The 26720-nt window shown below is 39.0% G+C and overlaps 2 protein-coding genes across 2 annotated transcripts; one reads left to right on the top strand and one right to left on the bottom strand.

Moving 5' to 3' along the window:
* Window positions 1-370: 370 nt before the first annotated feature.
* LOC139841478 (uncharacterized) lies at window positions 371-11769 on the bottom strand. The gene is made up of 5 exons (XM_071831695.1): window positions 10828-11769; window positions 9498-10655; window positions 923-982; window positions 635-775; window positions 371-481 (listed from the first exon to the last, which is right to left on the bottom strand). The coding sequence occupies exons 1-5, from the start codon at window positions 11767-11769 to the stop codon at window positions 371-373; spliced, it is 2412 nt and encodes an 803-aa protein (XP_071687796.1).
* Window positions 11770-16656: 4887 nt separating this feature from the next.
* On the top strand, window positions 16657-17499 carry LOC139841479 (uncharacterized). The gene is made up of 2 exons (XM_071831696.1): window positions 16657-17181; window positions 17266-17499. Exons 1-2 carry the CDS (start codon window positions 16657-16659, stop codon window positions 17497-17499), a joined length of 759 nt encoding a protein of 252 aa, XP_071687797.1.
* Window positions 17500-26720: the final 9221 nt, after the last annotated feature.

A 26720-nucleotide genomic window follows, 5' to 3' on the forward strand; every position in this document is an offset into this window, starting at 1 on the left:
ACCAACGAGACGGTATCAAGGAAGCAACAACCAATAACAACATAGGAGTAGAGATAACTAAACACGCAAGAACAAAATAACGATGGTCAGAAGCCTAACCAAGAGCCTTAAGGAAATTTATGTGAAGGAGCCTATTTCCAAAACGTTTGAAAAACTAGCGCGCATGTCTGAATACGCGAGGAGAGACAAGTCAAAATTTTGTGACTTCCATGATGAATATGGACATGAGACCAATCGATGCAAGGCACTACTTGATAAAGTAATTGGCTGCCTGAAGCATGGGGAATTGAAGCATTTGAAACCACAAAAGGACATGAAAAGAGACTACAAGAAGGATGATGAGGCTAAGGATGAGACAAAGTAAACTACATTAAGCTCGAGAACGAACTGATCCTGCCTTGAGGATCAATTCAATCTGTGTTCCCCAATGAGACGAACAGAGGAAGGAAATGATTGTCGCTGGTGGTGGAAGGTTACTTGCCTGAATGTGGACACTACATAAACAAACGTCTCATTGACATGGGGAGATGCGCCAATGTCATGTTCCAGCACTGCATTGACAAACTATCATACAGAGTGAAAGCAACATAAAGGAACCTCAACAAAAATTCAGAGGATCGACATGAAAACCCACTTGGTCATTAAGGTCCCTGAAAGTGAAGTTAATGTTAAGAGATGACAATGACCGCAGGAGGGCGCAAACGTTAGTAGTAGAGTTTAGCGTGATAAGCGCTTCTTCATAATACGACGCTTTCCTAGGATAGCCAGCAATGTCCTAGTTTGACATCACACCCTCTATCTCTCACGACGTCATATTATTTCCAACACCAGAAGGACTCGCCACCATGGCATTAAAAACAACGGATAAAAAATCCCGAGGCTAACAAGGTACATGTCATTTTTTATATAACCATGAAAATACAGGTTTCGTGGCTAGTAACTGCAGACCAAAAGCCCTGCTTGATACTCCAATGTTAATAAGCTGAATACGCGCAACCAATTTGCGCACTTAGCTCATTTAATGAGCACAATCTTGTATAATCCGAAACATAAGACGCATATAAATATGCATAAAACACATAAACTCGCGCATTCATTGATTATACAAACCAACTTAATGGTGTTAACATGTCCTGAGTACTCAAGTCGTATAAAAAGGGAAGGTAGATGAGGGCGGCTCTTCGAAGCTCACAATAGATGAGGGAGACGAAATTTGCAGCGTGGATTATAAATTTGAGGAATACAAGGATGAGAAGCTAAGGAAAAGGGCAGACACGCCAACGTATTAGTTATTAGTTACAAGCCCGTTACTATTAAGTTACTTTATTTTTGAATTAAGCGCAACTGTTCAGTGCAGGCGTTATGCCATGAAGTCTTGTATTTTGTTTGGTATGTAAGCGCTTTCAGCGCAAAACTACTTCGATTGCGCCTTTTTTATATCAAGTTGCTGATTACCATAATCTTTATACCATATATATATATATATATATATATATATATATATATATGTATATATATATATATATATATATATATGCTAAGTAGTTGTGTAACTTGACAAAAGGTGCACACGGTCGAACACCCAGCACACTCCTGCCTTTAAAGGGATGTTTTCTCCGACCCCCGTGCGGCAGAAGATTGTTTGGCGACAAGCTAGTTTATAATAACTGGATGGTTAAGAGTCATTGGGTTGACCTAACCTACCCGAGCAAAACTTGTGATATGACCAAAACGGAACCTTTTATTTATGCGGTGTCGTTAAGTCTCAAAACGTCAGAATTAGCTACCAGAAGGGGGTAGTGGTTTAAATATTGATATTTAGCTGGGGTTTCCTAGCTATATTTCACCTACTTGTCTTCCTTTAAACGAGTAAGTGGTAAGTATAACTTATGTTCGTATTTTTGTGTGTTTGCTCAGTAATGTGGGATAAAAGTGCCTTGAAAGTCAACCCGAATGACAAGTGGTGATAGAATAAACTTAACTAATATAGTATGATATTATAAAGATAAAGGGATAGGTATGTGGAATATGATACTGACGAAAAGTTGCTAAAAGAGTTTAACTTCCCAGAATAAACACTAAACCTCAATCAACTAGGTTATAAACCTAATCGATTTGTCACTAAGAGTTTAGGCTTTGAAGATTCTAGCTAAGACGGATATCCCTACTCCCAACGTTAAACTTAAAGGGTTTAAATGACCTTAAGGATGAAATCTTAGGTACATGATTAAATTGGTATATCCTTAAAGAACGTCTCAGCTTTTCATAATTCTAGTTGGTTTAACTACATTAACGCCTCTCCACTTAATACTGAGCTATGCCTTAAAATTAATAGATGTGCAATCTTAGATATCCTAAGGTACTTCTAATTGGGTTAAAGGTCTCTTCTTTGCGATCACTTACTCAACTCCGGATCATCTTACAATATCTTTAGAACATTGCTTCTGACGCGAACCATGCTTTTGAGTAAGTCAGTGTTCACTAAACTCTATGTTACCTACTCTAATCACAACCTAAGTGGGCAGCTCTTCTCTGACGGATAAGTGATTATTCGTACGTAGGTACTATTCCCTATTGTGACGTTAAGCACATATAACTACTTACTTGTATCCTATGATTGATCAGGTCCTAACACTATGATATAGCCACGTGAGTAAATGGAAAGGGTGATCCGTAAATTAGACTTTTAAACCCGACAAGGTTTCGGCATAACAACAGTATAAGTTTCAGAAAAGATATTCAACATATAATAAATATTTGTAACAGATAGTCAAGCATGCAAGATGAAAGAAAGTCAAGCATGTAAGATGAAAGAAACTTAAAATAACAAAGCAAATTTATTAATTTAAGGAAGGCGTTCACCGTTTACAGACGAGATCTATACCATTACAAGTGCTGACATCCTCTAGACCGCTCCTATTACAATCTTCGGCGTTCACCTCCGGGTACTTAATTTCCCGCTCGTAGGTGAGAAGGCCTTGAAAGCTTAAAGTGAGAGAAAGTGTATTGCAGTGAGAGAGAGTGTGAAGAGGTGTGTGGAAATGGGAAGCCAAGTGGTCCTTAAATAGGAGAGTTTTTAACTGGAACCGGATGGCAAGCCGGTGTGGCAAGTCGGAGCCACAGGACGGCGTGGGTGTCCGGTGCCTGGCAAGCCGGGTTGCTAGCCCGTTTGCTGTGCCCTGTGTGTGATTGATCTGGAAAGCCAATGCCAGGTGTCAAGCCGGCCTGGCAGGCTGTTTCTGGTGCTGGTTTGCTGTTTTGCTTGGATCGTCTTGCTCATTCCCGGATCGTAACTTGGTTTCCGGGATCGTAACTTGTCTTTCACCGTTTTCGGCTCTAGAATCTTCGTTTTAGCTACGTTTTACTTGATTCTTTTTGCATCGCTTTTGTAATTACTAAATCTATAAGATTAACTGACAAATTGATTATTTTGGCGATAAAGTTTTGAACTTTATTATTTTTGGGCCCTAATATCGAGGTACAAATGTGACTTTTCAGCCGATATCAACTTGAGATCAACAAGTCATGACTATAAACGACGGTTTTGGTCGTGCTTGACCTCCATCCTAAGTGTTGGCACGCTTAGAAGACTCTCGATGCGCACATACAGGCACATAACTTAAGCATATATTGTGTGCACAACAATATATGTGATAAGTTAAGCGATGGAATGTCTTGAGTATAATTACGAGGAAACATCATATTTATCTAAGCCAAACATATCGACATGTTCATAAACGATCTTACGCGCTTGATCACCAAAGTAGATATGGTAAAAGTCATTACAACACGTAATAAGCACGGATGCCAACGACATGTTGACTAACGATCTTTCGACAGCAATATTGCTTGATACCGACACTTGTTATAGTATATATTAGGAAAACACTTGAAAAAAATGGTTGCTTCTAGTCTGGGATGTCTTTTCTCTTAGCTCACGATTAGCGCTTAGTCCATGACTATTCGATAACAAACCTCAGACAAGCCCGACGCTTTGCGTACACTACCAAACAAGAGGGAAGTAATAAATAACGATAAAGGCCTACATATACATGTAACCTGTTTCCGCGCATGGCGTATATGCAACAAATTAAGAGCGAACATGCCTTGAATATAATCTAAGTAAGATTTATCTAAGTTACGAAATAATCCACTAAGGCCATAAGCATCATGCCCAACTCTTAATGTTGGTCAGCCTATCATATTTTGACATGTCAGCATGATTAGGCTCATCAAAGTATAAACCTTATTATCTGTCTATATATAATGTCATGCACTATTTATTTCACACACATTCTGACATTTATTCACTGAGACCAATACTTGTACTTTCTCTCTACAGACCAAGTAGAATCAACTCACTTGAGTTCCCTACCGAGTCGAAGATCATAAATAGATTGTTTAGCCACCTTTGTTGATCCCTATTAAGTAGAACTTTATAGATTAATTGTTAATCAACCCTCATTAATTCCAGATCGAGAACCGAGTTTGCATTAACATCAGAGAGCGCACAATCAATATGCGAAACATACACCTTTTTTGCACTCCACCCGTAAGACGCTTGATCACTTACAATTATATATATAGCAATAATTTGTATTAAATAGCAAAAAATTGTCAAAACACACTAATGTATGTTTAATAACTTGAAAATATGGACAATAAGCCTTACTATTAATTAATATTAATAATAATAATACATACACTAAAAGAACTCCAACTTTCTCTCGTTTAGTACAATATCATATATTGAGTTAAATCAGAACGACAATTATTATTAATTAATTATTATTAATTATTAATTATTAATATTAATTATTATTAATATTAATTAATTAATATATTAATATTATTATTATTATTAATTATTTTTATTAATATTATTAATTAATTAATTATTATTAATATTATTATTAATTATTAATTAATTATTATTAATTATTTTATTATTTTATTATTATTAATATTTTAATTTTATTTTAATACATATACTAAAACAACTCCAACTTTCAGCCGTTTAGTACATCATATGTTGCGTTAAATCAAAACAACAATTTAACTAAAGTTGTGGCTATAATAAAAGTACTCTAACTTTCTATCATTTAATACAATATCATATATCATATGCTGAATTCAATTTAAAGGGCAACTTAGTTAAAGTAGTGGAATTTGCTCAACATTAATTCTATTGGCTTTTATTTGATTTCTTTGCTCTTTTATTTTAAACTTTTATTGAATATATTTTTAGTTATATTTTCGCTTTGTCTTAATAGTTCAATTTTTTTGTATGTTGACTCAAATTGATAATCCATTTTTACAAATAGATAAAAAAAGAATAATGAGGTAACGTACTTAAAGCTTTTAAATTTTAATATTCTTAAATGGAAATGGTGTTATATTTATGTCCAAAATTTTTTGTGGGTGCAGGATGATTAATGATTTACATGGTCCCATTTTTTAGGACATTAGTTCAAAAGGAGTTTTAGACAATATTTTGAAAGTGTGTAGAAAAAGTAATCAAGCAGTGCCTTGTGCCTACTGACATGATTAAAATGAAGTTGGGCAATGGTATTTCCATTTGACTTTGCCATGATTTGTGGACTGGAGTAACTCCTTTGTATGTTTCGTTTAACCATCTTTATCACATCGAAGTGGACTGCATGCGCTTGTTACAAGTAGGCGAGTCTACGATCAGTGGGTATGGCAGTGGTCTCGGGGTGAGCCTGCTAGGATCCATATGGATAATGTGTTGCTTACATCTCTTGCACAACCTTCCATTTGGAAGAGTTTTCTTTCTGTAAAACATCCCTCTTTATCACGTCCACAATATTGTTCGCTTTTTCCATAGCTGCATGAATTTTTTGGAGACCACACAAGGACTTTCCAGGCTCAGGCACGCTTAACTGCAGAGTTCTCATGAAATTTGTTGTCCTTGTGGCCCCAAAAAGGTGTTGTGTCTTGTAAAGAAGAGATGTACCTTATAAGGGAATCAAACTTTCTTACACAATCCGATGTGAGATTGAATGTTACAAACTCCCCAACTTAAATTCCTAACAAGGACGTGAGGCCGAGCACAACCAATATCCATGATCCATACATCAGTAATGCACGAGCCGAGTGCCCGTCACAACCCAAAAGGCTACGGCTCTAATATCATCTGTAACATCCCTCCTTACCACGACCACTATATTGTCCACTTTTTTCGTAGACGCACAGATTTTTCTTGGAGATCTCACTAGAACTTCCCAAAAGATCAACTATCCTAATACTACTCTCGCTCGAGCACGCTTAACTACAGTGTTCTCATTGGATCTAATGTGTTTGTAGCCTCAACACGTGTTGTGTCTGGCAAGGAAGAAATTTACCTTATAAGGAACTCAAACTTTCTTACACAAACCGATGTGGAACGGGATGTTTCCGACTCCCAAACATAAGTAATCTATCCAAAAGAGGTTTGGAAATTGAGGGTTTTAATTTTAGGGTTAAGGCATAAATAGACCATATACTTTCATTTTTGTCTCAATGTAGGCTATATACCTCGAAAAATACCAATGTAGGTTAGATACTCTTGAAAGTTGTATCGATGTACACAAATTTAACAAGTTACCTGCTGAACAGGTAAAGTTAATTATTTAACATTGTTTTTTGCATTTTATATGGCTACAAATAAGTCATATACTTTTAGTTTTGTTCCGATGTAGGCCATATACTTTCAGTTTTATTCCGATGTAGGTTATATACTTTCAGTTTTGTTTCAATGTATCACCAACGTCATCCTCCACGTAGGATGTCACGTCATCGTTTAGTTGTTTATCCGGTTAATAAGTTTTGTTCGTTCATATTAGTACACTTTATGAAAGTATATAAGCTACATTGGTATTTTTTGAGGTATATAACCTACATTGAAACAAAAATGAAAGTATATGGCCTATTTATGGCTTTAACCTTAATTTTATCATTTGCAATCAAGGTGTTGAAAGCTTGCAACATTCATACTTCCGTTGCTCTTTTGAGTGAAGTTTGCCATGGGAATTTCATGTGGTTAAATTTTCTGTTCTCGGTATTTACATCTTGGCATGAGAATCTTAGTTGGATTAAGGATGAAATTTTATCTGGAGACAAGAAGATTCGAAGGTTCACGATTGTGGTGGCGGTTCTTTGGTTGATTTGGAGGTTCTTGTTTAATGAGAGGCCATCGAAAAAGTGTAACGTTTTAGATAGTATTTAATTGTTTTTGTTTTCATAGGGTAATTTTTTCTAATTGGAACAACTGCTTTTGTGGCCATTGTAATGCTCTTCTAGCTCTTTTCTGAGAGTCGGTTTTTGTTTTTATTAAAATTGATGTTAGAAAATAAACAAGCAAACTATTTAGACTTTTTGTTGAAACTAATGGGGGCATTATGTACCAAGCATGAAACCCCATATACTTGAATGCACCACCCATCCGATCATCTTCACGTAAACACGTTCCAAAGAAAACCATCAACTCAAACAATACAAAGCAAGATAACTTATACTTTAATATTGCGAGGGAAGGAAAAACCCTTGATAGGATTCGAACCTAGGTCACCCGTAGAACCTAGGTCACCCGTAGAAATACCCGATAGGTTCAAAATCCCTTAGTACTACTTAGACAAGCACCTCGATGATAAACAATTATTTTCACTTCACCGGTTCAATTAACAAACACGGCATAGAGTATCTGTTCAAAAAGTTAAAGTTTGTAACATGCTAGTTTTATATGTTAAAATTAAATTAATATTAACTCCATGGCATTTTTTATCTAGCAACTCTAGAGTAAAGATTAGTCACAAATTCGTAAATCCATTTAGTGTTTTTAGTTTTTAGTTTTATGTTAAATATGTAATGTAATTTGTACTAACATGTTGATACTAACTAGATGATGGATCAACGCGCATTGTCGCAAGTAGCTGTTTTGTTTGCGGTAAGGTGATGTGATGCAATTGGCCTAAACAACAAAATATCTTATAATTTGGTAAATATCTTATAATTTGGTATGTACTTTCGTAGTTTACGTTGTTGTGATACTTACATTAGATGTTATTAAAAATTTACTGTTGTGATATAAACAAGATTACTCTTCTTTAACCCATTTAGTCACCCTATAAACTTACAAATATGACAATTTATAAACTTATATAAAGTTTTATTTTTTGAATTTCTAGTTTTTTCAATTAAATTAATATGTATTTCGATAATAGCATTGAGAATATCAAAATATGTATAATAAATTGAATTATATTACGAATAGACAAAGTATTCATTATATTTTAGACATATAATCAATTATAAAAAATACAAAGAAAACCATTTTAAAAAACTTTACTTAGTCTTTTATATACTTAATTTATTATAATTATTAAAATTATTATTATTATTAAAAAAAACTGTGGGGAAATATTGATGAATTTCAAGAAGAAAAGCTGTAGAAACTAGAATTTCACAAAATATATGGGTTAAGATGAGAATACATTATAAAAATGGGTAAAAAATGATCAAATATTAGAACTTAACCCCTAACCTCCCATTGCCCAATTGTTGAAAATCAAGGGCTTTACCACTTAGTCCAGCCTTAATTTAGTTTTGAGTATGTTTTAGTAAGAATTGGAAAATTATTACTTTTGTTTGTTTTTTGGAAGAAAACAAGTTGTGGACTGTTGATGAGAAAGTGAATAGTAAGTGTGGGGAAATTATTATTATTATTATTAATTATATACTTAATTTATTATAATTATTAAAATTATTATTATTATTAAAAAAAACTGTGGGGAAATATTGATGAATTTCAAGAAGAAAAGCTGTAGAAACTAGAATTTCACAAAATATATGGGTTAAGATGAGAATACATTATAAAAATGGGTAAAAAATATCAAATATTAGAACTTAACCCCTAACCTCCCGTTGCCCAATTGTTGAAAATCAAGGGCTTTACCACTTAGCCCAGCCTTAATTTAGTTTTGAGTATGTTTTAGTAAGAATTGGAAAATTATTACTTTTGTTTGTTTTTTGGAAGAAAACAAGTTGTGGACTGTTGATGAGAAAGTGAATAGTAAGTGGGGTTTGTGTTTTAGAATATGTAGCTAATAATAATAATAATAATAATAATAGCTAATAATAATAATTACCAATTTTGATCATAAACCTTCATTTTATATGTTTAAAAAGACATTGAATCAGGGATCCAAATAGGCAGATGAAAAAGAATATATAATAATTAGATTAATAATTGTTGTAATCTTCACACTTTATGGGTACAACATCAACTTTCTTTTTGCATGATTTCACCGTTTAATTTAGTTTTAATTTAGCTTTGCAAGTGTATTAAGCATTTTCTTGACATGGTATCCATTAAATCGGTTATCTTTTATTTATTTAACTATTGTTATCACTTTAATAAAAAATTTATTGACATCTTATTTAGAGATCAAACAATCAAAGAAAATAATTGTTGTACTGGATTTGAAATGTTTACTTACTTGAAGGTTTAATGCAATTTCAAGTTCCTTAGTGATGTCTATCAGTTTTGGTCGCCCGCCTTGAGTTTCTGCTACACATTGGAATGCGACTTTTATAAATGCTTTTAGAGACTCTTTATTAGGTCCTACCTTTAGACCAAAGAGGAGTTCCTCGGCTTCTTCCAATAGTTCTGAATCTACTAATTCCATTAGTGTTCCCTCAGAGAAGCGTCTTCGTGCTACGACTGCAAGTCCCTTGTTATTTTCATCGGTGTAAATTTTTTCGTAGGCTAATGTCCCAGAGAATATTTCGAATAAAACAACTCCAAAAGAGTATATGTCTGATTGCTTTTTTAATTTGCCCGTCCTTGAGTATTCAGGATCCAAGTACACATTAGTGCCAACAATTTTATCTGTAACGATGGTGCTCTTAAATTGATTCGCACAGTAGAACTTGGAGAGCCCAAAGTCAGCAATCTTGGCCTCCCAATTCTTTCCCAACAATATGTTGGCACTTTTGATATCACGATGTATTATCCATTCTTTATCACTCACGTGTGTGTGAAGATAATCCAATCCATGTGCAATATCAAGACACATTTTAATCCGATGAGCCCAGTTAAGATAAGTTTTTTTCTTTATACTTCCCAAATAATCATCAAGAGAACCATTTGGAACAAACTCATATGCAAGGATCAATTCAGAACCTTCATCACAGTAGCCAATAAGTGACACTATGTTGAGATGGTTACATCTACGAAGCATTTCGATCTCTAGAAAGAACCCTTGTCTACCATGCCCATTTTCGTCATTTAAGATATGTTTTATAGCTACAGTATGACGTTTCTTAGGAATTTCTCTCTTAGAAATTTCCTTCTTGTAAATGTCCTTCTTAGGAATTTCCTTTTTATTCTCCCCTTCCATTCCGAAACACAACTTTGAAAAAAAGTTGTGTTTCTTAACCATTTCCTTTTGATTCTTCGCTTCTATTTCCGAAGAGTAACCATCATAATCATAATTGTCCTTTTGATTCTTCCCTTCTATTTCCAAACTGGACGCATCATTAATTTCGAGTTCCGCTTTATACACCTTACCATATCCGCCGGATCCAATAAGGTATTTTTCAGCAAAATTCTCCGTGGCTAACTTTACTTCATCAAGTTGAATCTTGATGAGTTCCTATAAAATTTAGTAACAAAAACAAATATCAGTCCTTTCGATTTCATGTGTTGAGGTGCTAGAAAGGATGATAACAAAAAAAAAAAAATTATATATATATATATATATATATATATATATATATATATATATATATATATATATATATATATATATATATATATGGCCATACCGGATTTTCATGTTTCCTTTGAAGAAATAAAGCTTTCTCTAGTTCTTTCACAACATCAGCCATTTTTGGGCTCCAGAGACGTTCTAGATTCAAGCATTTATTAAGCGTCTCGGACAAAATGGTGAATGCTTCTGAGTGCATTTCTTTGCGTGTATCATCGTCGAATTCTAGATAGTGGAATTTGGGATTTGCAGGAGTTTCCTTACCATGCATGGAATTTGCGTACTGCTGACAAAACACGTCAATTAAAACGATACCAAAAGAATACACATTACTTTCACGTGTCACAGTTTTGGTCAATTTCGACACTGGGTCGGTGTACCATGCAAATCTACCATAGCGAAAACGTAAAGGGGAGTTGATACCAAAACCAACAACTTTAGCCTCCAAATCTTTATCTAAAAGAATCTTATCGCTTCCGAAATCGGCATGTACGACATCACAATCATGTATGTGACTCAAGGCACCAGCAGCACTCAAACATATTTCCAATCTTTGGGAACATGTCAGGTTTTTATTATTATTGATGGACTTTAAACTATTTGAGCTGAAATCACACTCACTGACTAAGTAACTGACTGTGTACTTGTTGTTGTAACAAAACCCAACAAAAGTGGGAATATTTTTATGCTTAGAATAAGAAAGCACTGAGACCACTTTTAAGAATTCATCTTCTTCCATATATTTACTTTCTTCTACGATAACGTCGATCCATTTGCCAAACTTAAATAGTTCACCTCTGTAGACAGAAATAGAAGAATAATAATCTGCCTCATCAACTATACGTCCGGATCTAGTTTCAGTAAGAAATGTTTCGATAATATTTCTATAGTCAAAATCGTATGTTTCGATAATATTTCTATAGTCAAAATCGTTGGTAGCAGTTGATATATCATCACAATGGATTCGTAAGTGATCAAGTTCTTTGAATAAAGACGACATGATGATCCCAGATATTTGGTTTTAGTAACTAAAGGAAAGGATAGTTAGGAGGAGTTGGTGTTGAGCTTGAAGTTGAAGTTGATCAATTTATTTGTTCACAAATATGTGATGTGATAATAATTATAAGTTTGGGTACATATAAATAATAGCCTACGGTAGAATTACCATACACATCATTTATGCATGCTAGAGTTATCATTCAAATATAATAATACGTTTGCTTTCATTTGTATATCTTCAGGTGGGTCTAGCACGGACCCTACTGATACCAATTATTGAGTAAATATGTCACATGCTAATACTAATACTAATCAATGATGATTAGATAAATTAAATTTAAATTATATATATACTCGTCTTTCCATATTGTCTCTCTTAATCATAATTCTTAATATTTCCATATGTCATAGTTTGTTTCGATTGTTCAAGGTTTAGCTCCTTAATTAGTAAATTGGTAGTTCTTACTTTTGGTTTTGGTGTTATTTAGTCTCAAGAGTTTCGCATTTTGATTGTATTGTTTTCTCATCATACTAAGTGAGATCCAAGTTGTAAGTTACGATTGGATATCAAGAAGAATGAAAGGGAGTAAGATCGAATGACACATTTGGTTGATAATGACGTACGTCACGCCATGGGTGACGTCACGTTCAACGCATGGCCTCTAGCACATGAATCTGTCGGGAACCTAATGCTGTATCACGTGTAACACACGTAATATCCAGTAAACGTTCAACTCATGCTCAATCTACCGTCACGCCATGGGTCACGTGATGGACTGTCAAGGTTGACTTGGTATTGCTGAGTTGGACCACTCCCTACATTTCAGGAACGTGGAATAGGTTGTACGCTTGATTAGGAGTTTCTAATGTCATTTACAAGTCGTGGGTGCTATTATAATGGCTATCATGCATAACCGTCATTTTATTATCTATAAATAGCATCCTTTGGCCTCATTCAATGGCCAATTGACCAACTGATCATTTCACACACTAACCTTCCATAGCTTACCTTGGAGGCTCGGAAAAAGACAAACAACATCACCACATCCATCTCCCATTTAACCGAAGGAACCCCTTTCAAAGGTTAAACTTCCTTTTTAATTCACTTGCACTCAGACCGAACAATTTTGGTTTGATCATTTGGCGCCATCCGTGGGACCCGACTAATCAACGCTCTCATAGCAAGATGACAGAAGGTTCCAACCCACAATCCGCTACTAATAATGGCAAAGAACCATATGACCCTTTCAAACCTAATGACGATAGCACTTACGAAACTCCAAATGATTCCATCAAGGGTACCCGTTTGCAGTTTGATGACGACGAGAAGGAAGCTGATCAACGTGACTCTGAAGAGACGGAAACTCAAGAGGAAAACGTACACCAGCTCGAACCCATTAACGGCGAGGAAGCTATACGCTTCTTGGCAAAGGGAGGATTCGTTTTACCCTCACTCATGCCCAAAGGCGCCGAAAGGCCTACCGGTATGTCGAAGGCACAACCCCGTATCTCAACACGTTCGGTGTCGGGGACCGGTAAAAGTTCTGACAAAACTAGGGAAGAGGCACGCAAGGATCTGATTGATAATTTGATCCTTGCCGCACTAGAATCTATGAGTGCTCAGGTCGAGCAGCCTGGCGTGGCGGACAATATGTTGAATAACTGGTATGCTATGATGGGGGACAACGTTAAACGTTCGTTCGAAATTTCCGCGACGTCAGAGAAGTTTACCAGAGAAATAGCTACCCATCCGCTGCCTGCCGTCCTTACTACTCCCCTTACGCTAGGAATGTATGACGGTAGCTCGGATCCGGAAGACTTTCTACAGCAGTTTGAGCACGCTGTCAAGACGCAACACTAGGATAACCCTACGGCATGCCACATGTTCCCGGGACAGCTTCAGTCCGCCGCGCGTGAGTGGTTTGCCAAGTTGCCCGAGTTGAGTATTACCAGCTTCACGGATCTTAGCACCAAGTTCGTGCAACGCTTCCAGAATTTTAAACGTACAGAATTGACCCATTTGGACGCGCATAGCATCAAGATGAGGTCACGCGAGTCTTTGATGAGTTTTACTTCCCGCTTCACGGCGGAGTGTCAAAAAATCCCGGACTTACCAGAGTCGCAGCAAATTTCTGCGTACATCATGGCAATCTGCCAGGTTAGACATTTGTCTCTGGTGAAATCGATGCGACGGAAGTTGCCTAAAACGTTCGTTGAAGCGGTAAGGATGGTGAGAGACTACGTGCGGTCAGAGGAGTTTGCTAACGCCGCCGTTGGGGAACACAAAACAACGGACCGCAACGATCGAGATGACAAAGACAACGACAAGGGTCACGCAAATAGCAGTCATAGGGGTAGCGGCGGAAGTAGCGGTGGTGGCTACGGACGTTCCAATCATAAGTCTGGAAACCGCCATAATTACCGCCCGTACGAACGTTACGGGTCTAAAAGGCTATCACCTGAGGAGGAAAGCTTAATAAAGTCACTATCAAAAACGCCAAAAGAAATTCTGGCAACAGAAGAGATTAGCAGAGACTTCCCGCCACCCAAGCCTATGAAACCGCGCTTCGCGGTAGACGAAACGCAATACTGTATCTTTCACGAAGATAAGGGGCATGACGTTGACGATTGTCGTGACCTAAAAAAGGTCATAATTGAGAGGCTAAAGCTAGGTGACTTTAACCACTTAAAACCTTCGAACAAAGGAGGATCCGCAACCAAGAGGTTCGCGTGGCAGAAAGGAAAAGATAAAGCGCCGGAAAAACACATTCACATGATTCAGATGTGGCACTCGGGTCACGTAAGGAAGGCCGAAGCGCTTGAAAATTAGGAATGAGTGCCTATCACGTTCCCGGCATTTTGGAAGATCTGCCCAACGGACCTACCGTTAACGATCACTGAAACAATCGGACGTTGCCGGGTATCACGTATTTATATCGATACGGGTAGCGCTGTGGATGTCATCTATGAACATTATTTTTTGCAGTTACCACAGGACGTGATGGACCAGGTTAAACCCCCGTTGCACCCCGTTGCGGGATTCACAAGTGAGACAACTTGGCCCTTAGGGCCTGTTACTATCGACGTGACATTAGGAGATGATTACCGTTCCTGCACCGTGCAGTTAACATTTGTAGTGGTTCGTAGCCAATCCAAGTACAATGTGATTTTGGGACGGACGGCGCTCCAAGAGTTGGGCGCAATACCTTCAATAGTTCAAGGTATGCTGAAGTTTCCCACAAGGGCAGGCGTAGCAACTTTGTTTTCAGACCGCGCTCAAGTATGCGCTGATATCAGTCAACCGGTTGTGCAGTCAGCACCTGTTAATTGCGAAGGGGGTGTCGTGATCAATCATACGTTTCCCGAGAAAGTCATTAAAGTCGGTAGCACCATTTTGGAGGAAACTAAGAGTGCTCTATGTGATTTGATGTCCAATAACGCCGATGTTTTCGCTTGGCAAGAGTCAGACATGATAGGAGTTCCATGGGAGGTGGCGGAGCACCATTTAAACGAGAACCCAAGCATAACGCCGGTACGACAGAAAAAGAGAGGAATGGCACCAGAACGAAGCACATTCCTCCGTAGTGAGGTAGAGAAGCTTGTTGACGCCAACATATTGAGAGAAGTCCGTTACCAAACTTGGGTAGCCAACCCGGTGCTAGTCAAGAAAGCCAACGGGGCGTGGCGCATGTGCGTTGATTTCAAAGATATCAACAGGGCGTGCCCAAAGGATAACTATCCGCTACCGGAGATTGACTGGAAGGTCGAATCACTTGCCGGGTACCGCTTTAAATGCTTCCTTGACGCGTACAAAGGGTATCATCAGATTCAAATGGCGGAAGTAGATGAGGATAAGACGGCATTTCACACTGATCATGGCATTTTTTGCTACACTAAGATGCCATTTGGACTAAAGAACGCTGGAGCAACATATCAACGGGTGATAGACACTGCCTTCAAGAACCAGATAGGACGCAACGTCGAAGCTTACGTTGATGATATCGTAATCAAAAGCCATACGGAACCATCTCTCCTTAAAGATATCCAAGAAACGTTCGACTCCTTGAGGAAAATCAATATGAAACTCAACCCGGAGAAATGCAGTTTCGGCTTCGAGGAGGGTAGCTTTCTTGGTCATGTCGTGATGCCACGCGGTATCAGAGCAAATCTGAAAAAAAATTCAAGCCGTGGATTAGATGGTATCACCGCGAACAAAAAAAGAGGTGCAAAGCTTAAACGGGAAGTTGGCGGCACTGTCTAGGTTCTTGTCGAAGGTCGCAAAGCGTTCTCTACCGTTATTTCAGGTGTTAAAGGCATCCATGGGCAAAAGCTTCGACTGGATGCCGGAAGCAGAAAACGCGTTCCAAGAGATGAAGGTGTTCATCAAAACCCTACATACGTTAACAGCTCCGGTACCGGGTAAAGTGTTCGTTCCAACTAATGACAAACACTACTTGCTTGTTTACTGACGTTTCAAAAATTTCAGGAGAAACTTTAACTGTTTATTTAGCAGCGGGAGCTGAAGCAATCAACTCGGTACTAGTTGCGGAACGTGACGGAACCCAGATGCCGGTATACTTTGTCAGCAAGGTTTTGCAGTACGGTGAGGTCAATTATAACCCAGTCGAGAAACTGGTTTTCGCATTAGTTCATACCGCAAGGAGGCTGAGGCGATACTTTCAAGCGTACCACATCTTGGTGCTAACAGATACGCCCATCAAGCATGTACAATGTTTTTGAGACATTTGTACAGTAAAGAACGTTCCTAACTTCCTCATGAGAGGTTTTAAGCAAGCCGGAGATCTCCGACCGAATGGAAAAATGGTCAATCGAACTTGGGGAGCATGAAATTAGCTACGCGCCGCGTAACGCTATCAAAGGGCAAATCATGGCCGACTTCATGGTAGAATTCATTAATTCCGAAACACCAACAGCTGCAAATGAAACGGTACCCCAAAACGTCACGTGGGAGCTTCACACTGACGGAGCGTCAAGCTCAGACGGGGCCGGGGCCGGCTTGATACTTACAAGTCCTACCGGAGAAGAACACACCTACGCTTTGTGCTTCGCTTTCTCTATTTCCAATAATGAAGCGGAGTATGAAGCGTTGCTCTCCGTGTTACATATCGCTGAAAAGATGGGCATTACGGCACTGAAAGTGGCGGTTGATTCACAACTGGTGGCAAATCAGTTGAACGGAACGTTCGAAGCCAGAGACCCTGCAATGCAAAAATATTTGAAACTGACGGAAGAATTAGCCAAAAAGTTTGATTCTTTTTCAATCACACAAGTGCCGCGTTCAATGAACAAAAAGGCTGACACCCTCAGCAAGCTCGCTTCGCTGACCTTCAACCACTTCGCTAAAGACGTATGGGTGGAGGTCGTTAACCAAAAATCCACCGATGTGGTACAGGTATCAAGCCGTCGCGCTTATAAAACCTACACCGCTTGTTTGATAAAATAAATTTTATAACAATTGCAACGTGATGCTTGACAGGTGGCGGCACCAGTCAAGGAGGTAAACACTTGGATGAACCCAATCGTCAACTATCTGAAAGACGGAACGCTACCTTCTGACAGCCTAACGGCTAAGAAAATCCGCATGAAGGCTCCTATGTATGTTATACGTGACGGTGTATTATACAAGAAGTCATTCTTGGGACTGTTGTTACGTTGCGTGGGTCCACAAGAGGCAGAAACTGTGATAAGGGAAGTGCATGAAGGAACTTGAGGAATGCATTCAGGGTTTCGTACTGTTGAAGGAAAAATTATGCGTTTGGGTTATTACTGGCCATCAGTAACATCACCATCAGCCCGTAGTATGATTTTGTCCGCTTTGGACACAAGCCGATCACCGACGGGCTACCCGCGAACGAGTTCAACCCCGGATCGCACTTCTACCTCACGGATTTGCTTCTCGGGTAAACACCCTCAAAACGCGTCATACCAGAAGAGGTATCCACACCCTTATAAGGAGTGCTTTGTTTTCCTCTCCCATCGATGTGGGACGAGTCTGTTACAACTCTCCCCCTTTTCAGGACACTGCGTCCCCGCAGTGCACATCGATGCGGGCCCCAGCTCTGATACCATAAGTAACATCACCATCAGCCCGTAGTATGATTTTGTTCGCTTTGGACACAATCCGATCACCGACGGGCTACCCACGCACGAGTACAACCCCGGATCGCACTTCTACCTCACGGATTTGCTTCTCGGGTAAACACCCTCAAAACGCGTCATACCAGAAGAGGTATCCACACCCTTATAAGGAGTGCTCTGTTTTCCTCTCCCATCGATGTGGGACGAGTCTGTTACACCATCCATGTACCGTGACACCAGCGATGTAATTAAGAATTGCCTTTCCTGTCAACACCACGTGCCACAAATTCACGCACCGTCTCATGAGTTGATTCCCATCACATCGGCTTGGCCATTTTATAAGTGGGCAATCGATCTAGTCGGCCCGTTTCCCGTTGGACGGCACCTTGTTGTAGCAGTTGACTTTTTTACGAAATGGGTTGAGGCTAAGCCTTTGAAGAGCATCACGGGCAGACAGATTGTGAATTTCGTTTAGGAAGAGATAGTATGCCGTTTCGGGGTACCGCACGAGATTGTCTGTGACAACGGGAAGCAATTTGCATATGATCCGTTTCGAGCTTGGTGCGACGGACTAAATATCAAACAAACATTTAGTTTCGTTGCTCACCCTCAAGCTAACGGGCAGGTTGAAGTTACCAACAGGGACATTGTATACGACATCAGAGGCAGGCAGGATACAGATCGGAAAGGTTGGGAAGACGAGTTGCCAATGGTTCTGTGGGCGTTTCGCACCACACCAAAAGGAAGCAATCGCGAAACACCTTTTAGCCTTGTTTACGGTTCAGAGGCGGTCATCCCGGCAGAAATAGCGGTCCCGACGCAGCGCGTCACGGAATTCAACGAGGAAGCTAACATGGTACAGTTGAGGGAAAACATTGATCTGTTAGAGGAACGCAGATGCATAGCAGCAATCAATGAAGCGGCTAACAAGCAAAAAATGGCCAAATATTACAACCGGCGTGTGCGCGAACGTTCGTTCCATCCCGGTGATTACGTTTGGCGCAATAATAATGCCAGCAGAGTTGAAGACCTTGGTAAGTTAGGGCCTAACTGGGAGGGCCCGTACGAAGTTGTGGATGTCCAACTGGGCGTACAACTTGAAAACGCCTTATGGCAAGTTCATGCCACGTACATGGCACGCAACCAATCTTAAGAAATTCTATGTTTAGAATATTTAGTACGTTGAAACTATGTGTTCCACTATTCAATGTTTCTTTTAATTCTGTGACTGATCATTACAAATTTGTAAGCGCGATGCGCCGTGGATTGGTTTGTTTTATTTGAATTTAATGCATTTTCCAGTTTCAGTAATGCGTTACGTAACTATTTATGGCATCACTTCGGTGTTTTTATACAAAATGTAAATATAAGTCCATTCATGTGTTACCCATGCCTTGAACAAAGAATATTCTAGCTTTCGGACGGCATGAACGGCGCTTGGCGTTGAACCTACGCAGAAGTGACACCGTAACAGGATACCTTCTGGTTTCATACCCGTCGCGTACATCCCGGAATGGTCTAGATACATGCAGGTCATGACAAATTTATCAAGTACAACCTTGAAATACCACGTTACCATGACGACGACAACGTGACGATTATTACCTAAATAATAAATTAATGAACATAATTGTAACACGGCAAATGTAATTACATGTTTTCATTAATAACACCGTTTGGTTACAACCATCAACAACAAAAATCAAAAATTACAAGTGACAATCTACTTGGGGATCATCCCCTTAATCTTTTCCATGTCTAGCCCAAGCTGGCTACCAATCTCCTCCACAAAAGGCACCTTGACCGCCTTCACTTCGGCGGTGGCCACATCATATTTGTCATACGCGTCTAGATCCAAACTATTTGCAACCGCGTCAGGTAACGGATCAGGAAGCGTGATGTTTTCATTCATCATCGTGTAGGTCTCAAGACGCCCTACTCCTTTGGCGGCGTCAAGAAGTTTGCCGAAGGGTTCCATGACGTGATGAGAGGTGATAGCCTTGGTGAAGATTTGCGGAATCATAGAACATAACTGTTGAAAATCATCTGTTGCCTTATTCTTGGCAACGGTTAGTTCTTGAACCTGCGTAGCGAGGAGCTCCTTGCTCGCCTTCTCCTCAGCCAACTCCTTTTGAGCCGCCACTAAGTCAGCAAGGGCCTGTTTTTCCTTCTCCATAACAATGTTTAGGTTTTTGGCACCCCGCTGTGCCTCCCTTAACGCCACCAGCTTTTCATGCTGCGCCTCCGCTGCAGCCTTCTTGTGGCCCTCCATCTCCTCCCTTAAAATCTTTGCTTCATCGCTAACCTCCTTCACCAGTGCTTCTGCTTGACGACAATGCTGCTCGGCGTTGTTTGAACGTCCAATTTCATCACGGGTCAATGCTAGACCCTGATGAATGTGTTGTATACGCGCTCGATGCGCAGCGTTGTCCGACATCTTTTTAAGCTCATCCACCAGAGCAGTGGGGCATATCCTTTGAAGGTACTCAAATTGGGAGTACGCGTCCCCATGGGACACGTCCCATATGACGTTAAGATGAGAAAACGTCGGCTGTTTGCCAAACCCGGAAGAATGAGGATCCTCCCGGGAATCGCTGTGATGACTGGACTGCTGATGGCCGGAACCGGTGCCAGAGCTTGACAATGTGATAACTTTTTCGGGTCGCTGCACGTGAGAGATGTCCTCAATATTGATCACCGAAGGATTGGTCTGACCCCCTGAAACAATAACTTTTATTAGTTTCCGCCATTGTGACCTTGGTGAGGTATTGACATTATTATCAGGATTGAAATAGTACACACCCTGATTGGGTTCGTGTTGAAAACTGTCCAGATTGCTCTCGGCAATCTCCCTAGCGCTTTTCGGTTTCTTGTTGCCGCCGGGCGTCACCAGAAACGTGGCGGGGCTATAGCGTTTTTGCCCTTTCGGTGGCATCGGTGGTGCAACGGATATTGGCTCAGGGTTGGTGGTTGGTGTGGAAGTCTGTGTTTGCGACACGCCACCAGTTTCAGTGGTGGCGTTAGTTGATGACTCGACGACAGGCTCTCCTTCTTTGCGGGGATCACCTGCAGGAAGCTTGGACCTCTCGACTTTCTTGAGCTTCAACCCCTCAAGTGTGGGACGGCGAATAGCTTGTCCAAAGTCCATATCTACACAAGAATGCATATATATTAAAATATTGACGAAGAGAGTACTTACAAAGAACGCTACGGCATCAAGAGCATACCCATTCCGTTATATAGAATCATCGGCACCTTGTTCGCCCATGGCCAGTAACATTGAACGTTACCTAGCTTCAGCACCACCTCCGTGTAAGGACGCATATCTAATTCCGCGTCCTTATAGAAGTCGAACAATGCACGCTCTTCCGGACTCAATTCCGGCGTCTTTGAAAGATCGGGTGAACGGCTGAAGTGCCACGGAACTAGGTGGGCATGCCCGACGCCAAGCGCGTTCTGGTGAACGTATACATACATATCCCTCCAGTCATGGAGGGAAGGGTATTTCTTCGAAGTGAAATTACACTTCTTCTCGAAGGTGTACCAACCCTTTTTCGGAAGCAGATAATTTAAAGGTCGCCCGAAAAACGTTCAGGAGGGCGGGACGGTTTTGCCCCCTGAAAAACATCTCAAATATGATTACGCGTTGCCACGCATGAGGATGAAGCTGGGAGACACTAATGTGGTAATGTTCAAGAACAGACGCTACGAAAGGCGACAGCGGCAAGCGCATGTTGCCTATCGATATCGCCTTCAAGTATAACGTGAAGTGTTCTGGAGGGGGAGTGTGAGCACGTTGCTCATCCGTCGCCACCATAACATGCCAATTGGCAAGCGGTGGATACTCGCCTATAAAGTCTTCAAGCTGGTCAGACGTAACGTTGCTACGTTCCGTCGCAACATCTGCCTTGGACATTCTGAACTAACCTTTGAAAGAAGTAACGTAACGTTACGCGATGAAAAGTGTGGAAGTATGTGTATTAGCAACAGGGCTTGAATATAAGTGTGCAAATTCTAGGGGTGTGTGAAAATGAGGAGGTAAAAACCCCTATTTATAGAAAGAGCTTTGAATGGGCCTCAACTTTGGGCTTCAATCTCGAACGTCCACGTGTCTTTTCATCATACATTCGTAACCGTTAGATTCACGTCGTTTCATTTCTTACAGCTGTAATAATGATGGCGTTTACATAGAAAACAGTGCGTTTGGCGGCTGATTGGACGTCTTTGGTGTCAGAATCACTCATGATGTTTTATTTAAACATTATAAAAATACGATTGGACATTTTTGTGATGTACAGATATCATCTCTCATGCCGTGCCGTTTGTGATGTTAAATTTATAATTAGTTTGGTCACGTACAAGTATATTTTGTACCCAACCAAACTGGGGGGACTTAATGACGTACGTCACGCCATGGGTGACGTCACGTTCAACGCATGGCCTCTAGCACATGAACCTGTCGGGAACCTAATGCTGTATCACGTGTAACACACGTAATATCCAATAAACGTTCAACTCATGCTCAATCTACCGTCAAGCCATGGGTCACGTGATGGACTGTCAAGGTTGACTTGGTATTGCTGAGTTGGACCACATCCCTACATTTCAGGAACGTGGAATAGGTTGTAGGCTTGATTAGGAGGTTCTAGTGGCAGTTACAAGTCGTGGATGCTATTATAATGGCTATCATGCATAACCGTCATTTTATTATCTATAAATAGCATCATTTGGCCTTATTCAATGGCCAATCGACCAACTGATCATTTCACACACTAACCTTCCATAGCTTACCTTGGAGGCTCGGAAAAAGACAAACAACATCACCATATCCATCTCCCATTTAATCGAAGGAACCCATTCCAAAGGTTAAACTTCCTTTTTAATTCACTTGCACTCAGACCGAACAATTTTGGTTTGATCAGTTGACGAATCCGCAAAGTCTTTTGCATTAGTAATCTAGTTCAATTAGAACATTCGAGTGTATTGTATTGATATTGAGATCTTGTTACATTTATAGTGCCTCCTCGTCACTCTAGAATGGTAGGAAAATGTAACATACTTGTTCGTGTTGTTAATTAATATAATTATTTTGCCTTTCAAGAAAAAAATTGTTTTCTTATCATTATCTGATAAAAGAACCTTGTTTTCATGTCATCGTATTTTTATTAATAGATTAATCTGTATCTATAGTTTCTATTAAAATTCTATAATGATGATGTCATTATTAGACTAATTCTTTTATTTAAAAAAAATTAAAAAACAAAAGAAAAAAATTTAAGCATAGTGGGTGATGTTATTAATCTAAATAATTTTGAATTAAAATTATATTAATTAATTAATTATTATTAAATCTTATTAATAATTATTTTAATTATTAAAATTAAATATTTTTAAATTATTTTAATTAATTATTTTGAATTAAGTGCGAGAAGGTATAAAAGTTAGCAGAAAGAAACAAATTCTAAATTTATATTTTAATTTACACTTTTAAAATAAAATGACAATCAATATTATCTCTTATGATTGTATGTGAATTGTTTAATATGCATTTTAGGTGTTTGATGAAATATTCAGTTGACGAGTTTGTTAGTCTAGCTATGTGGTTCCACGAGTCATTAACTAAATGTCTTTAGCATTTACGTTCACTTAATACCTAAAACATATCATTAAAATATTTCGTTTAAATAAACTCGTGATTCCACGGGTCATTTCACTAATTTTATATTAAATTGTGAATTTAAAATGGAAACACGCAAAATAAGTCACAAGATGCGTATACTTTAGTTTAATTTACAAAAAGTAAGATTTAAAATGGGAAACTTAATACTCCGTATTAAAATGGGAACACGCAACATAAATCAAAAGTTGCCTAAAACTTTAGTTTTAATTACATAAAAGTGAGAAAGTTTTTTTTTTTATTATTATTATCATAAAATGTGTTTGATGGGTTGATCATCCCACTAAAATAGTGCTCCACTAATGGTACTACTACTTAAGCAATTCATCACTTATTGGATTAAGATATTAAGTACAAGGATAGCATGAATCATAGATGTGATCCACAATTTATTTATTTATTTATTTTTTTTTGAAAAGCAACATATTATTTATAATCACAAAGTTACAAACTTACAATGTTCTCAATGAATGGGACTACAGACCCAAAAGAAAGAAAAGCACCTAGCCAAAACTATGATTATTACATATAGATGCTAAGTTTGCATCCGAATGAATTGCAAAAAAAAAAAAAAAAAAAAAAAAAAAAAAAAAAAAAAAAACAACAAAACAATACAATTAACGAAAAAAATCGAAGGATTATTGAACCATGAATGCCAATCGATTGTTTTCTTTTTAATTGTGATTCAGAATCAATAGTGTATCTACTAGCTTAATATTTAGTCCCTTCCACAAACCAGCCTTGCTATGTTTTATTAGACCGGTTAACTGGCGATCTTATAAAATGTTTTTACCAGTCTCATTGATCCTTGTACTTAGACCTTTTTAAACGTTGCTGTCTATTTTAATCGCCAGATTTCAAATCAAAATAAAAAAATCACACCCCACAATTTATACCTATAAAAAAAATTCAATGATATTAATAAAATCAAACAATATCATATCATATATTTAGAATTTACACAAAAGCCTTCAAAAAAATAAAAAATAAAAACAAATCCGCATTCCAATCATTAGTAATCACACTATGGTTGCAAAAATACCCGTACAAAATGAGATATCCGAAACCCGACAATTTTGAGGCGGGTCTGGCCAAATATGCGTGTCTAGAGCCGAGAATGGAGATAGTTTAATACTTTATTGCGGGTTCGGGTTCGAGTCTGAGATGGTTTTGGAATACAAACCCGAATACATGTATACTCGAAAAGTGGTCCGAATCTATATACCTAACATGTTCGAAGTTAAATTATTATTATTATTATTGTTGTTGTTGTTATTATTATTATTATTATTATTATTATTATTATTATTATTATTATTATTATTATTATTATTATTATTATTATTATTATTATTATTATTATTATTATAATTATTATTATTATTATAATTATTATTATTATTATTATTATTATTATTATTATTATTATAAACTTAAAAGTTTTAAAACTTACAAAAAATTAGTGGGAAGCCTAGAGACAATCTGGGCCCCCACACCTCTAGCAATAGCAAAACATATCCTAGTAAAAATATGAGCAGCAGCACTGGCACCAATATCTTGCGCCATCGAACTCTTCTGAACCCGCTTTAGCAAAGAAACAGCCTCCTTCGTGGTGTATATATTCGAGTTAGATTTAAGTGGGTGTGTGAGTTTGCCTTTCAAAAAAAAGAAACAGCCTCCTTCTCTAATTCTCCAAGGGAAGAAAATGAGAAAGGAATGAAACCATAACCAATCGCCAGACAACTAGATTCATACTTGACCCGCTTCCGACGAGCCGCATCAATCACAGCACGTCCAGGGACAAAGTCAGAAAGCCCAGACTGTGTCAAAGGAGAAGACCCTGTCAAGTCAACACAAACATCGCGACCACAATCCCAGGAATAAAGTAACACATCTGCAGGTCTGAGGGCCCTGTCGTTCCCTCCAGACAACCCAATGTCAACCTCCTTTCTCGCTGAAATCCCAGATCGATAACAAACATCAACAAGGGAATCCCGGACAATATTATGTCGATGCTTAATACCCACCATACCAGCACAAGACACCGCGTGATCCCCGAAAATATCCCCAGTAAAAACCCTTGAACAGGCAGAGCATGCCGTCGAGATAGAGAACAATGGAACACCTAACCGGTATCACAACACACATCGGTAAGTCTTTGCGTTCATCGTCTGACCCAACCCCAAAATAGGGACTGCCCTTAGCCAAGCAGAGGTGTGATCACTCTGCTGTGATTTCCATAAGGCCGATTGTCGGGAAGATAACGAAAAAGTGGATTCTGCAGAAGCGGTAACCTTTGTGAAATAAACATCTGCCAATTTCTTCATGAGTATTGGGGCAGCGACCTCACTCGGATTACCTAAAATATCAAACCCAACCGTTTTATTAAACAGACCCAATGCATCTTCAAAAGCACGACCAAGACCAACAATACTCGCATGACGTAGGAGCTTGGTCTGCAATCCAGCAGACTGTAATCGAGAAGCCAGAAAAGCATAATGACGAACATCTCCCGCAGAATAAACACCAAGCCCTCCAAATGCAAATGGCAAGGTGGCAAGCCGCCACTACCAATCACCAAACCCAGGCCCTGAAGCAGTAACAATACGCTCCAAGGAAGATCGAAGGGCTCCATCGAAAGTGCGTTGAGCCGCCTCAAATATACTAGGAGGACAAGTACGCAAGGAAAAGTAGAGTTTAGAAACTCCCGTACATGCCCTAAGCAACAACAACTCATACTGAGGATCATCAAGCTTAACAACCTTATCCATAAGCGCAATGGACTTGGTCACCCTTTGCATCACCAGTTCACTACTAAAACCAGGATCGGAACTTGCGGGGGCCCCAAGCAACTTAACACCATTTAAAGGCCGAGCAATATTAGGAGGAAAGACACCTACTTGCCTGCTGCGAGGGGCCTCCGTAGGCCAGAAAATTTCTGTTTTTTCAACGTTGAGATGCAGCCCAAAACGAGGCCCATCCTCCATAATCAAATGCAAAACCTTCCCCACCACCAAAGTGTCCCCAATAATAGTACCATCATCCAAATACCACGCCTGAAGACAAACCTCAAAATTATCTCTGATTTTAGAAACCAAGGGTTGTAGGACCAAAGCAAAAAGCAGCGGACCAAGGGGATCACCCTGTTGCACCCCCTGAGAAGACCATAATGTGTG

The sequence above is a fragment of the Rutidosis leptorrhynchoides genome, chromosome 4 (genome assembly GCF_046630445.1).
Source record: "Rutidosis leptorrhynchoides isolate AG116_Rl617_1_P2 chromosome 4, CSIRO_AGI_Rlap_v1, whole genome shotgun sequence".
NCBI classification, from domain to species: domain Eukaryota; kingdom Viridiplantae; phylum Streptophyta; class Magnoliopsida; order Asterales; family Asteraceae; genus Rutidosis; species Rutidosis leptorrhynchoides.